Here is an 18,484-nt window from a genome sequence, read left to right as displayed (position 1 = left end):
TTAAGCGTCCAACTTCAGCCAGGTCACGATCTCGCGGTCCATGAGTTCGAGCCCCGCGTCAGGCTCTGGGCTGATGGCTCGGAGCCTGGAGCCTGTTTCCGATTCTGTGTCTCCCTCTCTCTCTGCCCCTCCCCTGTTCATGCTCTGTCTCTCTCTGTCCCAAAAATAAATAAAAAACGTTGAAAAAAAAAAAAAAAAAAAAAAAAAAAAAAACTCAGCACCAAGGCCTCTCATCTTTGCCAATCCCCAAAGCTCTCGATGGCTCAAGAAAAACAGTATGCGGAAAAACACAGAAAGGAACACTGAGTTGAAAAGAGAGCATAAGCCTCTGTAGGTGAAGAGGTTTTAACAAATTTATTTCACTTATATCGTCCTTTTTAAGTATGTATAAGAGTTATATGACAAAAATCAAGTTCAGTTACAAGATCTTTCATTAAGAATAACATATAAATTCTAAGTGGTAAGAAAGCACTGATATACACTGCTTTTTATTTTTGTTAGAATAATTTTTTAAGTTTATTTACTTATTTTTGAGAGAGAGGGGGGAGAGCGAGCAAGCGGGCAAGGGAAGGATAGAGGGATAGAGGGAGGGAGGGAGGGAGGGAGAGAGAGAGAGAGAGAGAGAGAGAGAGAGAGAATCCCAAGCGGGCTCTGAGCTGTGAGCACAGAGCCCGAAGTGGGGCTCCAGCTCACGAACAACGAGATCACGACCCGAGCCAAAACCAAGAGTCGGAGGCCCAACAAACTGAGCTACCCAGGCGCCCCTAGAATAATTTTGTTAGACTATGAAATAGGAAGTTTTAAAATTGACAGTATCTTAGAATCACCAAAATACAGTATTCACTCACTGATGGTGCTGATCACGTCACACACAGTGAGCTCTGTAATCACAAAGCCCACCGAGGCTTCCAGCCCCTCACAATCTCACTCCCCAGCCTTCCTTTCCCTGCATTTATCTGTCTCTTTTGCTCCCTTCCTGAAGGATGGGATGCTGGTTTGTACCCCTCTTTGGGACTCTGCTGTCAACACATACGCTGTATCCCCACTGCCCCTACCGATGCCTATTACTCATGCTTACAGCTCTCCTGGTTACCTTCGTTGTAATTACTCCTTTTCCCCAACCTTTCTCATCACCTGAATGTACACATGCTGGGTAGTTTGATTTCACCGTGCTGAAGTAAAGAAAATATTTACATTTCATGCTCAAAGAAAATGATGACAGCAAATTAAAATGCTCAGCATTATTGGTACAAATGGATTAGCAGGAGGGCGGAATAAGACAGAGAATCAAAACCAGGTGTAGGAACAGAGGAAGCTGTTATCTGCAGACCTACTACGTTTAGCACAGTAGGCGCAAAATCATCTCATTTAATTTTACAACACATTAGCTGGGCATTTTAAATTCCATTTTTAAGTAACCTTCCTATGATCACATAGGCAATGAATGAGAGATTACATTTGAAAGCAAGTACAATTTAAAGCCCACGCTTCTTTTGGGGAGCCTGGGTGGCTCGGTTGGTTAGTGTCTGACTTCGGCTCAGGTCAAGATCTCGCGGCTTGTGAGTTCGAGTACCACGTTGGACTCTGTGCTGACAGCTCGGAGCCTGGAGCCTGCTTCGGATTCTGTGTCCCTCTTTTGCTCTTTCCCTCCCCTGCTGACGCTCTGTCTCTCCCTCTCTCAAGGATAAATAAAACATTAAACGAATAATTAGAAAAATACAACGTTTATAATGAAACGGAGCTCTGAACTATAATTGTGTGACACAAACACATACACACAATGAGTTTTTAAATCACCTGGCCTGGTGACCTATCTCCAGAGGACGGTGCAAATGCCTTCTCTAAAGTCTCAGGCAAAGAGTGATACATGTCCTTCTCCTCCAGCTTCCAGTAAGTCAGGCCTGTTGTGCACAATACACAGAAGAGAAGACTGAGAAAAGAGAAAAGTGCTTTCTAGAATAACTTACTTCTACCTACAGAAAATTAAATACGAGAAGTAACTAGTTTTTGGCTATCTGGATACAGGAAATTGAATTTTAATGGAACAAGAATCTCTTAAATGCCTTCCCATGGAAGGGTTCTAAATTGATGATCGAAATATTTAAAAATGAAATATATTATTAAAAGTCAAGATGTGGGGTGCCTGCTGGCTCAGATGGAGAAGAGTCCAACTCTTGATCTCGGGGTCGTGAGTTCAAACCCCATGCTGGGTGTAGAGACTATTTTTAAAAATGTTTTTAAAGTCAAGATGAACTACTACAATCTAAAATGTATTTCTTAAAAAAGAAAAAAAATCCTTTATGAATAGCACAGACTTAGAAACAATATAAAGAATTCAATGGTTCAGGGGCACCTGGGTGGCTGAGTCGGTTAAGAGTCTAACTCTTGATCTCTGCTCAGGTCATGATCTCCCGATCCGTGAGCTCAAGCCCCATGTTGGGCTCTGCACTGACAGCACAGAGCCAGCTTGGGATTCTGTCTCCCTCTCTCTCTGCCCATCCCCTACTTGTGCACACCCTCACGTGCTCTCTCAAAATAAATAAACTTTAAAAATTAATAAGAATAATAATTCAGTGGTTCAAATACATACTGAGTGTTTACCGTGCCAGGCTGGGGAGCAGAAAATGTGAGAAATGAACAGTAAATAAATCACAACGTATACACAGGAGGTTAGAAGGCAGTAAACACCAAATGGTAAGACTTAAAAATCAGGTAAAAGGTAATATATGCAGCGTGTGTGGAGGGGTGCTCAGGGTTGGCTCGCTGCAAGGTAACAAGATAACGTTAGCCATTTTAGCCACATATGAGGGAGATCCCCTATATAACGGGTGGAGAGAACATTTCAAATATAGGAAGCAGCAAAGCAAAAGCCCTAAAATGAGAACCTATCTGGCACATTTAAGCAAACAGCCTCTCTGCTGAAGCAGAGAAAGGGAGCAGCAGAAAATGAGGTCAAACAGAACAAGGCTAGATCTTGCTGAGCCTACGGGCACCTATACGACTCTGGCTGTTACTCTGAGGGAAAGAGCAGAGAAGGGTTTTGAGCAGAGGAGTCACATGATCTGACCCATCTTGGAGAAGGACTCTTCAGGCTACTGTGTGGAGAACGGATGGAAGGGTGCAAGGGTGAGGGCATGGATGCTGGGCAGGAAGTTGCAGGAACTCAGGTGACAGGTGACGGGGACTCTATTAGGGTGACAGCATGACAGTGGTTGAATTCTGGCAATTTTCATCAGGCAAAGCTAATTTATCCTGACAAACTGGATGTGGGATTGTGGGGGGTAGGGTAGGGAATCAGTATGTTCAGTCATTAAAACTAGAATAAGCTTACCATGGAGAGTAAAGAATGACTCATAAAGCGTTTGAATGTCTTAATTCATTCTGGAGCATCTGAAAAATGCTGAGATGGCTTTTGCAGCTGTTTGAAACAACTGCAAAAGTATTTTTCCCATCTATCTTTACAGAATCTGTAACACTAATGCAAGTAAGGAAGTTATAGTTAACAGAGGCACAACAGAACACATTTACAGAAAGCACGCTAATACACTGGATAGAATTAACATCCCGTGAGAAATGCAGACAAGTTGTTATCAAAACAAAACGAAACAAAACAAAACAACAGGTCTCATACCTGTTCCTGAATCAGACATCCAAGAATTTGGACTCTCATCTGGTTTATTGAGGTAAAAAGCATGAGGGTGCTTAGCAGCAGTGAAATTAGGCTGCAATGCAAGAAAGAAAACCATTAGTCGATGGATAAAAATCATTAGGCACAAACTACTGACCCAAAGAAAGAGAGCCAGGTATCAAACCAAGGCACAGAGAAAGCCTCAGAGGGTTCAGGAAGAACTACGAAAGTCCAGTTTTCCCTGTGATTACAAGAATACAAAATGATAGGAATTAACCGTGAAGGATTTTCTTTTCCTGTGTGTTTACACAAGTTTATTTTGGTTCTGTGGAGCTGGAAGAACACTGGGAGCTGGTGTTACTTAATGAGTTCAGAATGAAAACGTATTTATAGGGCCGCCTGGGTGGCTCAGTTGGTTAAGTGTCCGACTTCAGCTCAGGTCATGATCTCACACTCCGTGAGTTCGAGCCCCGCATTGGGCTCTGTGCTGACAGCTCAGAGCCTGGAGCCTACTTCAGATTCTGTGTCTCTGCCCCTCCCCTGCTCATGCTCTGTCTCTCTCTGTCTCAAAAATAAATAAAAACGTTAAAAAGAAAGAAAGAAAGAAAGAAAGAAAGAAAGAAAGAAAGAAAGAAAGAAAGAAAGAAAGAAAAAAGAAAACTACTGTATCCACCGAGGTATATACCCAAAACCCAAAGTTTATCAGCGGTGAGAAAGTCTCCAAAAGACTAGTCTGTCTGTTCATTTGTTTTTTGCTAGCCTCCCCAAGACTGAGTTTTACTTAATGTAAAAACAGAAGAGAAACTAGCATATATGAAAACATTTTTTCTGCCAACCTATTCCAATGGAAAAAGCAACTTTCACCCCGTCTCTAAATACTCTTATGCGCTCACACCAAAGATGTACCATCCCAATGGCACGCGAGTTCAAAAGAACAGACCCACAGATACAGTACTACAGGGCGCCTGCAGGTGAGGCCAGTGGTCCCTGGAGCTTTATCACCCTCACTTCCCTCCTGAACACAAATCTGAATAGGTTCCGGAACGGTGATCTTGAGAAGCCTAAATATCACAGGCTGAAGAAAACTTATGGCAAGAAAAGAGAATAGTCCTTTATAAAGGTTGAAGGACTGTCTTCTTAGGACTTCTATTTAATCTTTTTCACAGGATGATAGAAAGACCATGTTTACAGCAATCAAGACCAGGGGCGCCTGGGTGGCTCAGTCCATTAAGCATCTGACTTTTAATTTTGGCTCAGGTCATGATTTCACGGTTCATGAGTTCAAGTCCTGCGTCTAGCTCTACGCTCAGCACAGAAAATGCTTGGGAGTCTCTCTCTCTGCCCCTCCCCTGCCAGTGCACGTACTCTCTCTTTCTCTAAAAAAATAAACATTAAAAACAGTGGCCAATTTCTAAAGGTATCAAGTGTGCAGAGAGACGTGATTTTGCAATTTCAATTCAGTATCATAGAATAAACATTACTCTATGACGATTTAAGCCAAAAGGACTTCAAAGATGTTTGAAACCTACTCGATATCTACACCTCTTTAACGAAAGCAGCTGCTAGATTAGTAAAAGGGCCACACAGAATTTAAACATTTAACCTCTTACAATTTGGATTATAAATTCAGTACTACTTCTTACAACTTAATAGTAATATAAATTATGTGAGAGTTTTTTTAATTTTTAATGCTTATTTATTTTTGAGAGAGAGACAGACAGAGCACAAGTAGGGGTTGGGGCAAAGAGAGAGGGAGACACAGAATCCGAAGCAGGCTCCAGGCTCTGAGCTGTCAGCACAGAGCCCAACGTGGGGCTCGCACTCATGAACCATGAGATCATGACCTGAGCCAAGTCAGACGCTCAAAGGACTGAGCCACCCAGGCGCCCCTATTTGAGAGCTTAAAAAAAAAAGTTAAATGGATTATTCTCTGGCTAAATGTAAACAGTTGCAGCACAAAGAGAATTAGGACCTTTACAAAACGGTTTTCATTTTCTATTGTACTTTATTCCTCATTACTTTTGATTTCCAGACTACTAAAAAAGCAATACCCAGAGCAAATCATTGTTTCCAATCCTCTGGGACACCCAGAGAAAGATAGGTCAATGGAACAAATTAACAATACAAAAGAAAGGGCAAAAAACTGCCCGTAGCACGTAGTAAACTCCACCATAATTAGCAATAAAGTGACTCATCACCTACTTTCTCAACTGGTGATTTCTTGGCTTGCTCATTTCCTTGCATAGATTTTGAACACCCCTCCTCTGTAAGTGCTCTCTTTGGTTGGTTCTGCTTCAGCTTTTGTGCCCATGATGTTACAGACTTACTATTCAGAAAGAGAAAACAAAATTATTCTCTTTAGATGCTGTCCTTTGCACATAAAACTAAACACTAATAAATATTGTGTCCATGGGAAATGCTTTGAGTTCTTTTTCTAACCGCAGAGAAAGAATGGATTTTTATCCATTCACCTACATTTCTTTTTACAATTTCTTATTACCAAAGGCAAAGCGAACACAAAGACTAACGGTGATTAATAAAGGATTTAGCCTGTAGCCATGGAATGGAACAAAACCACCACAGTGGCCTGTTCACATCCTCAATGTAGCTCTACAGCAAAAGCTTATTTGTTTACAAGGACTAGTGACTGTACTTACAGGTATACAAGATCTGTGTTGCTATAGCTAAACACGTATTTTAGAGAACAAATTTCAGAGATATAAAACTCAACATTTAGGGTAAATGACAAATTTTAAATGATTGTTTGCTTTACAAACATTCAGCCACACTTATCATCAAACTTAGAAAATTTCCTCTTCTATATAAAAAGCATAAAATTGAGTATGCTTGTGTATAATTTTTGGTTGCAAATTACATGCACATGTATACATTTAGACTCTAAAAGGAGCTTGATTTACTAGATTCTAAATGTAATAAACAAGTAAGCCTCCCTTCAAATGTTGGAGAAATTCTACTTACCTATTCGTTTTTCCACTGTATACTTCTGAAACCTTATTTTCACCAAGAAAATTGTGTTCAAATTCACCAGGAAAAATGGAAATATCTTCTTTTAAAGATGCACAAAACTCTTCAGTGGTATGTATACGAAAATTCTTGTTTTTTACACCCTCTGCAAGTGACTCCATCTGCCCCAAAGATGCTCCAAACTGTCCCTCAGAAACCTCTGTGTGCTCCATGAACTCCCGAGGGTCCTTAGATTTGTAGGCATTGAATTCGGAGACACAAAAGGTACCATACCCACTGCTCACTGAGCTACTGTCCACATTGCAGTCTGGTTGTGATGTGGATGTTTCTTGCTGCATTTCTGGTTCTTCAGACTTAGGATAACTGATAATAGGTTCATTTCTCTCACTGTTTTCAGAAAAAAAACCCATTTGACTTCCTGAAGATAACTGTTTACTTAAAGAAGTATCATAGGAAGCCCAGGAAGCATTACTGGTCTGTAACTTGACTAAATTTTTTATCTCCTCCTGTATACGCTGAAAACAAAGTTACAGATTTGGTAAGTATACTAAACATTGCATTTTTTTATAAATACTATGAAAATATTGCTTAAAAATACGAGCTATTACTCTAAAGACGATATGTTTCTAGTTCATCAACAAAACTGATATAAAGTATTAACGGGTTCTTCTTGCAAATCTTACAGTATCAAAAAGAATCAATACAAATAACAACTTACTTGAATTTGGTTGTGGAACTGCTCCTGCTGAGCGGCTATTTGCTCTTGGCATTGTTTTTCCACCAAACTGAATAGTTGTAACCACCTGGTCTATTAAGTTATAAAATATTTTAGTTAAAAGTAATTTTCAATGTAATATTTCACAGAAAAACTCCTCCAGTGGGAAAGGACCTTTTTAAAATGTATTTTAATTTAAATTTATAAGCTGAATTAAGTAGTTATAAAACTGTATTTAATGCAAAAATACAGGCACAGGCTTGGTCACCCCTTTCATATGTAACCTGTAGTTTGGGTAAATTTGAAGGTCTGGGTAAATCTTATTTTTCAAATGGCATGTCATCTGCTATCGTTTCTGATTCATCAACAACTGGCAGTCATACGTCGTATTTGTCTTAAGTTCTCTTCCTTTCTTTGTAACAGCTAGTGATTTTCTTAAACAATGACTTGTACCTAGGAAAAAGAATCCCACGTCTTAAAACAAGAGATAGTTTGATATTATGGAAATTTAACCCCTACTTTACATGGGATTTAAGTGGGAAAAAAAAAACAAAACTTTTTCAAGTCAGGTGCTGAAGTGTTTTACAGCGCCACAGCTGAAAAAGGAATTTAAAAAATCAGTCTGAAAACCTGTGGAACTGGCCTAGGACTCCCTTCATTCTGGGGTTCTGATCCATGCTGACTCAAGAGTATAGTAAGTGTTCTTATAATCAGACTACAAAACAAGCCAGAAAAGGGTTTGGGGAAATCTCCAGAAGCTAAATTCAGTCTCAAGGCTGGTTTATAGTAAGAGACTCTACACAACAATATGCAGTATCAGTAAGTAGCTACCGTGAAAAGAGCCTCCCTGTTTAAAACCATTCACCATCTTTACGCTCCTGTACTCCTCACAGGCCCCGGAGTGACCCGGCCCATGCACACCTCCCAACTTCATCTCATCCCTATCTATTCCGTGCTCAAAGCACACCGGTCACACTGGCCTCTACCTTTTCCCTGAACATGCCAAAAAGGTCTTCCACCTTGAAAGCTTTGTCTTCACTGTACCCGCTACCTGGAAAGCTCTCTCTCCAGCTCTTATGGCTTCCTTCTCCGTTCCCCGCCCCCCCCCCCCCCCCCCCCGCCCCTTGCAATTTCAGCTTAACGACCACCTTCTCAGTTTTCCCAAACCATCCTGCAGTTGCTCTCTTTCTCAATGTCATCCTGTTTTTGCCTTCAGAGCATTTACCACAATAAGAGGGCATCTCATTTATTCACTTTGTTAACCTGTTTGCCTCCAGCACCTAGGACACAATACCAAGGAAAGAGTGTCTAAATGAGGGTATAAAAATGTGAATTTCAGGGGCACCTGGCTGGCTCAGGCGGTAAAACATGCAACTCTTGAGCTCAGGGACAAGGGTTTGAATCTTACACTGGGTGTGGTTTACTCAAAAAAAAAAAAAAAAGGTCAAGTTCAAGATGAATTTTTTTTCTTGGTATTACAGACTACACAATTCAGAGGTCCTTCAGATTAATACTGAAAACCGTTTCTATAATTATAATAGAGCAGAATTAAGTTGAAGACTATATAACTGTATTAAAACAAAGGAAGCAAAAAACCCCAGGATTGAAATAAAACAGTGCTGGGGCGCCTGGCAGGCTCAGTCGGTTAAACGTCCAACTTCAACTCAGGTCATGATCTCAAAGTCCGAGAATTCAAGCCCTGAATCGGGCTCCATGCTGACAGCTCAAAGCCTGGAACCTGCTTCGGATTCTGTGTCTCCCTCTCTCTCTGCCCCTCCCCTGCTCATGCTCTGTCTCTATCAAAAATAAACATTTTTAAAAACAAATAAATAAAACAGTACTGGTCGCCTGAGTGGCTCAGTTAAGCATCCAGCTCTTGATTTCTGCTCAGGTCCATGCTCTCACGGTCGTGAGATCGAGCCCCACGCTGAGCCCCATTTTGGGCTCCACACTGGGTGGATGCTCCCTTTTTCTCTCTCAAAAAATAAAAATAAAAAATAAAAAATAAAAATAAAGAAAATAGAATAGTGCTAATAGAAAGTATTAATTCTAAATCAACTAACTTGATAAGGATAAGGTAGGCTACATCAAATTCAGTTCCTTATCTTCTCAACTTACCTATAATATGAAGTATCTTAATCAAAACAAAAAATAAATCAGGGAACAGTTTTCTTATTAAGTTATACTAACTTAAGCACTACTTTAGGGGTTATTTTAATCTGACAAAGTTACTAGTCACAAAAAACTAAATTACAATAATGACGGAATTACATAACAACAACAAAAAAAAACAAAAAATGGCCTTATATTTATGTGACACGCAACGTTAACCACATCCTTATTATCATTTTCTTTTTTAGGATACAAATGAATAGAGCTTGCTCTGGATATAAATTGGTAGAGAAGATTTTGTTCTCCCTAGTCAGATTTTATAAATAATACTTTAATTTTCAATAAGCATATTTAAGAACATTATAAATGCAGCAAATAAAATTTTTCACATAATTATTAAGAACTATTATTCATTTCTAACCAACATTATTTATATGATCTGCATTGTACATACTGTTGGAGGACTTAGGCATCTAATTAAAGCTTTCCCCTGTACAGTTTTTGATGCTATTAGCCTGAATGGGGTTTCTATCGTATGCCTAGTAAATATTCCATTGAATGCTTTGACATCCTAGGCCTGACTCCCTGCTCTCCACTAACAACCTGTATGGTCCTCAACAAGTATATTTCATTTATGCTCTTTACTGATTTACAAATTGGGGGGGGGGGCAGTATAAAATCGGAAGAGGAACACCTCCCAGGTGGCTGGGAGGATAAATTTTAAATTCCAATATGATGGATGTGAAAACAGTGATCTCAGGGGGAACTAGATTTTGAAAATCTGTGAGGTCATGGATGTCACAAAGCTAGGGAGAGCACTACCAGCACTTTGTGGGCAGTCCAGGGATGCAAATCACAGGATGGTCCCCGACAACAAAAAACTGTCCTGTGTCCACTTTATAAAAATAACATATATTTTGCACAGCTTTCAAATCACCAAATTGTCCAGGAATCCAACTACAAAGATATTATGTTTGCTTCAGAACTTGATCAGAAATTGGTCACCGTTTCAGAAAGTCATGTCACCAAATGCAGTTCTGGATTGTCAATACAGAAGAGCTGTATCGGTCCATGTCTGTAGCCACTGCCTTCGCAATGAGTCTACATATAAACACCAGGCTATGCTTCACTAGGTCTTGTAATATGGATGTGCCTGAGCACGTGTATACTGAAATACCTGTTATCATGCTATAAGTAACTGTCATTCCTCCTTTATATCACAGTTAAGAGGATGATTGTTTTTAAAGTGGGTACAGGCAGGATATATCTGTGAACTTCATTTCAGGACATTATAAGTTGATGTTATTTTTGAAATTGTAAAATTTATTTGTAAATTAGTAATTTAATTGTAATATTACAAATTGAGGGCTTTGGGTCTAATAAGGTTGAGTGCCACTGACAAAAAAAGTGTCTAGTATATTGCTTGGCAAGTCGACACACAATAAACAGTACACATAATAACAACAATTATTATACAACCATTACTCTTAAATATGTAATCAGTAGTACTAAATAGTTAAAATGCTAAAATAATGAATTAAGACAAATTAGCTAATAATGTGTTTTAAAAATTTACCATCACAGAAATATTAGCAATAGCAAGTCTTTAAGAATATATTGAAGTATTTCTATGTAAATGTGTTAAAAAATTATTTCCCATGAATCAAAATACATAACCTTCTCAAGTTTAAGCAGTGATAAACTTAAGAATTCCAGGAAAGATGGGGGCCCCTGGGTGGCTCAGTTGGTTAAGTATCCAACTCCGGCTCAGGTCACGATCTCAAGGTTTGTGACTTCGAGTCCTGCATGGTGCTTTCTGCCATTAGCGCGGAGCCTGCTTCAAATCCTCTGTCTCTCTCTCTCTCTCTCTGCCCCTCCCCAACTCTCTCTCTCAAAAATAAAATAACAAACACTTAAAAAAACAGAATTCCAGGAAAGAGGTTTTAGAAAAAATTCTAAAGAAATCAGATCTCCAGAGCTCTGAGCTCTGTGGAAGGTTTATATATTAATAACACTACAAGCGGTAAAAATCAGACAAATGTTACAATTCCAGAAGAAGGTGAAAACATGAAATTCAGGGGAAATAGTCAGGAATAAGGCTTGCACGATCCTTACCCCTCCGGTTCTTCCTACAATACTACACTAAAACATCATATTTTGGTTTTGTTTGCCACAAAACACACTAATAAATTGGAGAAATTTTACTGAAATGACCAGGAGATTTCATATTCTGTCAAAGAACTATCTTAAGAAACTATTCACTGAATCATCAATTACATGTCTACATTACAAAAATTAGTTATTATTAAACATAATAAAAATAATAATATTATATCCCAGGTGAAGAAGAAAGGGTGTAAAGAAACAGGCTCAAATGTTAAGGTGTTACTGGCTAATCGGTATGCTGGCTTATAAAAACCTGTATCTTAGATTCACAAACAAATACTGATTCAAAGATGCTGATTTCGAAGTATTAAAAGCAACAATTTCTAGCTAAACATGAATTTGCCAGAAAAGCAATGCCTTATTCTTTTAAAAGCATACTAATTCAGGTTCATAAGCTAATGACTAAGTATATTAGGGGAAATATTTCACAAAAGATTTCACTTTTAATTGCATCATTTTACCGGTCTCTTGCATTATCACGGACTGATAATTACATGGAAAAAACATAAAAACTGTAAACACTTAAAACTCAGTTTTCTTAAAGTTTGCATTAATACTCAGTCATTCTTTTTTTTTTTTTAATGTTTATTTATTTTTGAAAGAGAGAAAGGGAGGCAGAGGATCCAAAGCGGGCTCTGTACTGAGACCGACGTTGGACCTTAACCGACTTAGCCACCCAGGTGCCCCAATACTCAGTCGTCTTATAACTTCAGTGATTATGGATAATGAATACAAATAATTACAATTACGGGTGGCTGCTACTGAATTCTTAAACCAGGTATTCATCCATTCCATTTTACATTTTGACAATTACACAAACAATGGTTTTAAAAGTATGATAAACATTTAAAATAAAATCACTGTCCCCTAAATAAACAATTTAATAATAATAATGTTTTATACATTTCTATAAAGCATTACCAAATCTAGCCTTGGAAAAATCTAACCTGGGCATTATTCTGTGAATCAAAATTTACATATTATGTATTCTTTTATCTGCTAAGTTTTTATATCACAATTTAACCTGTAGACCAAAGAAAGAACCACTGACCTGAAAAATCAATATAACTCAATGTATCACAACTAAATGGGATAAAACATTACTAAGCAAAAGCCTTAATTTATAAATAGTTCAAAGAGGATTTAGGTTTTTCAAAATGGTAACACTTCTGTATGTGTTACTTAAAACATTAGAATTAGTAATAGTATTAGTAAATTTGGACTTCTCCCTTCTCTGAACAAAGCTAATATTTTAGTTGACACTTAAAATATAAATTAATGTGTCTAATGACTGATATTTGTCAAAACATCATTTTGATCATCTTTTTCGTATGCGTTCAGTGCTGTTCCCCAATTACTACTTTTGACCACTTTAGCAATAAGTATCATGCTCTTTAGAAGATAAATCTCTAATAATTTAGAGTTTACTAGAGGCACATGTACAAGTATATTTTTTAAGATTCCACAAATAAAACAAAACTAGATACCTCACAGTTTTTCCAAAGTTCCGAATCAGTCCTTCCACTGTTTTGTAGCTCTTGCATTAAAGAGGTTAGGACTTCAACTGTACCTTGAATTACAGATGGTCTGGTCTTCCCTGAGAAAGAGGATACCCCATTTGTACTAAGGTGGGGACTACTTCTGTTGAAACATAAATAATTCAAATGGTTTTCTTCATTCTACCAAGTGTTGAATAATTCAGCAGTTCAAGTTTAGCAGAGCAGTACAAAACCACTGACATTTAATCCTTCTTAATGGCACCTCGTTTGTTGAAAATCTGATCACGTTTGTCCACAAAAGGAAAATAGCAGTAAAAAGACAACACTTATTTAAGAACCCAACAGAAAGACTTTCTCCAAAAGCGCCAGAACACTCCAAAGGACCAACAGAAAGTAAGTTTCTGCCATGCGATAAGAAAAAGGTCTAGCTTCTCCAATCTACATTATTCCAGAGGATTATTGCACTCTACTGTAAGAAGAGCCTTTTTTATTGTAGCAGAGATTCTTTTTCCACTGCCCAGAACTGCAGTCAAGTGTTGTTAATCGCATCCCCCTAATTTGGTGTGATAAACTGATGCTTATCTTTTTTGCACTGTCTTTGAATAAAAGTTGTGCCAAGTAAATTAGCAGCAAATATTCAGGACTTATTTAGCCTGTTCATTGTGTAAAATAGCACTCATTCTTTCCAGGAGGACTGCTTTCCCAAACTTGAGAGGAAGTTATTTCAGATTTGTTTTATAAAAACACAAAGCATAATTAAGGAAAATAAAATCTGTTTAAATTCCAGTCTAAGAGACCATTTTTCATTTATTTATTGATAACCTATATTGTTTCACAAAGAGTTCATTTAAAAAAAACAATACTAATTAAAATGACAGAAAAATAGTGACAAGTAGGATCAGAGAAAGATTAATAAAAACCCAAGGGAAAGGAGAACATACATGTCGTCCGTAACGGATTTACACAGTTGTGTAATTATCAAGTCTAAATTTGGCTGATTTAACCACCAGTCACAATGAAAAGGGAGACAAGTTCAGTTACATAATTTTCATTAGAAGGGCATATTTAGGGGTCACCTGGCTGGCTCAGTTGGTGGAGCACACAACTCTTGATCTCGGGTTGGTGACTTCAAGCCTCATGTTGGGGGTAGAGATTTAAAAAAAATTTTTAATTAAATCTTAAAAAAAAAAAAAAAAAGGACATATTTAGGTTCCCCTAGGAAAGTTGTGTTCTAAAAGGGATTTCTTCAGGGGCGCCTGGGTGACTTAGTTGGTTAAGTGTCTGACTCTTGGTTTTGGCCCAGGTCAAGATCTCAGAGTTCATAAGTTCGAGCCCCACATTGGGCTCTGCACTGACAGTGGGGAGCCTGCTTGGGATCTCTCTCTCTCTCTCTCTCTCTCTCTCTCTCTCTCTTTCTCTCTCAAAATAATAAACATAAAAAAAATTTTAAAGGGAGTTCTTCATAGGGACCACCAGGTGATACAGGAAACAAACTTTCAGTATGTGGGTATAGATTACAAAGACAGACATCTCTCCTGGACCATTTGCCACACACTTTCCCACCCTTTCACCTTGCTTTTTCATTTTATATATTCTTGTAAGCTGCCTTATATTCCTCCTGAGAAGAGCAGAGAATGAACAAACTTTTTAAGGAATTAATGAATTTATTAATTTCATCAAGATCTATTGTGTTCGAAAATATCTGACCCTTTACCAGTAGGGCCCAGACTGGTAAGTTTTTGCTCCCTTGTACCTGCTTGGTATATAGGTGGTCTCCTCTCTGATGGACTCTACCCCTTTGCTGTTTTTAAGCTACTAGAAATTTAGAAATCAAATAACCCAAGTTTGTCAGATTATGTACAAAATGAAAGCAAACAGGTTCTGATTACAAACAAATCAAAGGGGTGCATGGGTGGCTCAGTCGGTTAAACGTCCCGAAACCTGATTTTGGCTCAGGTCATGATCTCACGGTTCATGGGTTCAAGCCCTGCATCAGGCTCTGTGCTGACAGTCTGGAGCCTGCTTGGAATTCTCTGTCTCCCCCCTCCCTCTCTCTCTGCCCCTCGTTCTCTGTCTCTGTCTCAAAAATAAATAAACTTAAAAAAAAAAAAGGTGCAAACACGGGATAGCTTAAAAAGAAAATGCATAAAATGCATTGTTGGATAGCATCTATTTTTGTCTACTCAGGGTCTGTTTTTCTGCTTACTTCCTAGTATTCAACTTTAATTGTTACTTCCCAGGTTGGTGAGGTAGTTCTGAAATACTAAACGTTATTTGTATGTAGAAACAGTATTTAGTCAATTAAATTCTAAAGGCATGTTCGTAATCTATGAGGAAGTTTTAAAAGTGTACAGAGAACTGTAACTAGGAAAACAAGTTCTTTTCCACAATGTTCCCCATGCAAAAGTGTATTATCTCTGGGAGAAACAAAAAACAGGAAGAGAATGAAACTATTCTGGACTTAAAACAACTATCCCTGAACAGTTCCTGCTCAGGGGCTGTTGTTATTTAAATGCGAACCAATAACTGTGATGCTATTTGGGTCAACTGGGCAAATAAACTTGTTTTGATTTGTTGTTACATAAAAAAAAAAAAATCTATCTATCCCATTCTTACCTATTAATATTTAAGTTCAGTCCAAAAGAATGGGGAGAATTTTTTATATCAGATTCTACAGAAGATGAAGTTTTCCGTAAGGGTTTCACCAAATCAAAATCTTCCATAGTGTATAGAAATCGTTACACTCTCTTATTTGAAAATGCAGGTTCTTTCAATGTTTGAAGAAACTGAATCCGAGTCATCTTCAGATGCTTCATCGTCTACAGGCATTTTCAGTGGCTAACATTCAGAACTGGGAAATATCCTAAGCTCCCAAGAGAGTCTGAAAATGAATGGAGGAAAAAATACTATAAAAAGCCACTAAATCTAGCAACTGCTTTTTCATTACTTTGGAAACCTTGATCCTTTTATATAAATTGGCATTAAGAATAGCAACATCATTTACAATAGTTAAAATGCAGAAACAACTAAGGTGTCCATCAATTGATGAATAAACTAATGTTGTATATACATATAATGGAATATTTCTCAGCCATAAGAAGAAATGAAATACTGATACAATACTACAATGTGGACAAACGCCGAAATATTATAATCAAGTAAAGGAAGCTCAGTAAAAGATCACATAATGTATGATTTCATTTATGTGAGGAATCTAGAATAGGCAAATCTTTTGAGACAGAAAGTAGATTTATGGTTGCCAGAGCTGGGGCATGAAGTGACCAAAAATGGGTATGGAGGGGCGCCCGGGTGACTCAGTTGGTTGAGCGACTGACTTCGGCTTGGGTCATGATCTCATGGTTTGTGAGTTTGAGCCCTGGGTTGGGCTCTGTGCTGACAGCTCAGAGCCTGGAGCCTGCTTCGGATTCTGTGTCTCCCTCTCTCTCTCTGCCCCTCCCCCACACATGCTCCGTCTCTCTCTGTCTCGGAAATAAATAAACATAAAAGAAAAAAATGGGTATGGAGTGTCTTTTTAGGGATGAGAAATTCCAGACTTAAATGGTGGTGATGGTTACACAACCCATCTGTGAATATACTAAAAACCAATGAATTGTACACTTTAAAGGGATGCATTTTACGATACATGAATTGGATCTCAAAAAATCTACAACAAGGGTGATTTGTAAAAGTAGCTTCATCTTTTCCAGGTATTATTTCAGAATTTTATGTGTTTAACTATCAAGGTTCTAGACACTACTCTACTGCGTAACAACTGGAATACGTACATGCCTTGTTCATTTAAGAAGCTCTACCAAGTATCCATGCTTTTGCTTATTTACACGGCGGATAAACTGGAACTACTTAGTATTTAATTTGATATTAAAAACAGCCAATTAAGGGGCACCTGGGTGGCTTGGTTAAGCGTCCGGCTTCGGCTCAGGTCATGATCTCACGGTCTGTGAGTTCGAGCCCCGTGTCGGGCTCTGTGCTGACTGCTCAGAGCCTGGAGCCTGTTTCAGATTCTGTGTCTCCCTCTCTCTCTGCCCCTCCCCTGTTCACGCTCTGTTTCTCTCTGTCTCAAAAACAAACGTTAAAAAAAAACAAACAAACAATTAAATGGTTAACAACAGTTGTTTGTCCATTGGCTGGAATGCATCTTGCACTACATAGCCTTTATTACTCTATGCACGTATCACTTCTTTAAAGACTATTCGCCAGGTCAACTAAAAATAACTAACTGATGCAGGTTAACTGATGCCAGGTGTACAGAGGCAAGTTGGCCATAACAAATCAAACACCATGCTTCCTACTTAGAGAATTCATGTGTTTTTGAAAAAGTGAAAGAGCAAAAAAAAAAAAAAAAAAAACCATTTATGCTGCTTACAAGATTCCACTAGGTTCCCACTTCTAGGGCCTGGTTTTACAAAGCACAACCTTAAAAAACATCAGCTCATAAAGGAACCACTTCCTTGGCGGGAGGTAGGTTTTGTGAAAGCCAAGGGTAACTGGACCTACCTAAATGGATTTCTCCCCAGTGGCTCAGCCCATCACCAGCCACAAATGGGGTACTGAAAAGGTCTGGGGCTGCACCTTCCACCTGGCAACGAAAATATCTGGATTCAAATCACCCTGCTCTTCTAGCAGGAAAACACAAGGCTCTCCAGGGACTTGGATCTGCGACCCCATCTATTATTTCGCCCGCTCAAGTAATCCGGATGCAGAAGATGGAGATGGAAAACCACTCGAAACGCAAAGATGCTTCTCCAGTGGGGGAGGGAGGGAGTGGAAGGGGAAATGAAAGGGGGGGGGGGGGGGAACCCGACATAAACGCAAAATTAAAACAAATAAAACAAAAACACGCGATGGACAACGGTTACAAGCACAGAGCCATTTTTATATTTCCCCGTAACGAAATGTGACGCTCTTGGTCCCCAAAACCCCTAGCCAAAAAGAAGGTCGCTGGGAGGATGGGGGATGGTATGGTACAAATTGGGGCCTGACACTCGGAAAGTTAACCAGGTGTTTCGCTTTGCTAGGAGCCCGAGGGGGGTATGGAAGACAGGGTTCCAGAGGTTTTGAGGCCAGATCCTGACCCCCTTGCCTTCACAGCCAGACCTCAATTGCTGATGGGGTGGCTCTCGGGTCAAAGTGGGACGGCGAGCAAGAACAAAATGCGGTCGCCTGAACTGTGGGGCAGCGGGGAGGCGGAAGGAAAAGCCGCTGCTCCCACAATTACAACCGCGATTCCCAAAGTCAACCAGGGAAGATCAAAAAAAGGAGACAGATCCCACAAGCCCCCCGCCACTCGGGATGAGGCGCTCTGCGATTGGGCCGCGCGGGTGTCACTCAAGGGCACTGAGTCTAGAAAAGGCACCCGGC

The 18,484-nt window shown here is 39.1% G+C and overlaps 1 protein-coding gene across 12 annotated transcripts in view; it reads right to left on the bottom strand.

The window, feature by feature from the left end:
• MPHOSPH9 (M-phase phosphoprotein 9) overlaps positions 1-18,484 on the bottom strand; it is a 61,162-nt gene that overhangs the window by 42,193 nt on the left and 485 nt on the right. For 7 of the 12 annotated variants that reach the window (XM_019814466.3, XM_045041100.1, XM_045041102.1 and 4 more), the window contains exons 2-6: positions 7,332-7,421; positions 6,608-7,128; positions 5,831-5,954; positions 3,632-3,722; positions 1,798-1,901 (exon numbers count right to left, since the gene is read on the bottom strand). In XM_019814466.3, the coding sequence (XP_019670025.3) occupies positions 1,798-1,901; positions 3,632-3,722; positions 5,831-5,954; positions 6,608-7,128; positions 7,332-7,421 (930 nt within the window). Of the gene's footprint in view, positions 1-1,797; positions 1,902-3,631; positions 3,723-5,830; positions 5,955-6,607; positions 7,129-7,331; positions 7,422-13,093; positions 13,248-15,721; positions 15,987-17,620; positions 17,646-18,484 lie in introns of those variants that run through there. The other 5 variants (XM_023241338.2, XM_019814468.3, XM_011287712.4 and 2 more) reach the window with 5 other exon arrangements.

The sequence above is a fragment of the Felis catus genome, chromosome D3 (genome assembly GCF_018350175.1).
Source record: "Felis catus isolate Fca126 chromosome D3, F.catus_Fca126_mat1.0, whole genome shotgun sequence".
NCBI lineage: Eukaryota > Metazoa > Chordata > Mammalia > Carnivora > Felidae > Felis > Felis catus.
This window is presented reverse-complemented; position numbering and strand designations above follow the sequence as displayed.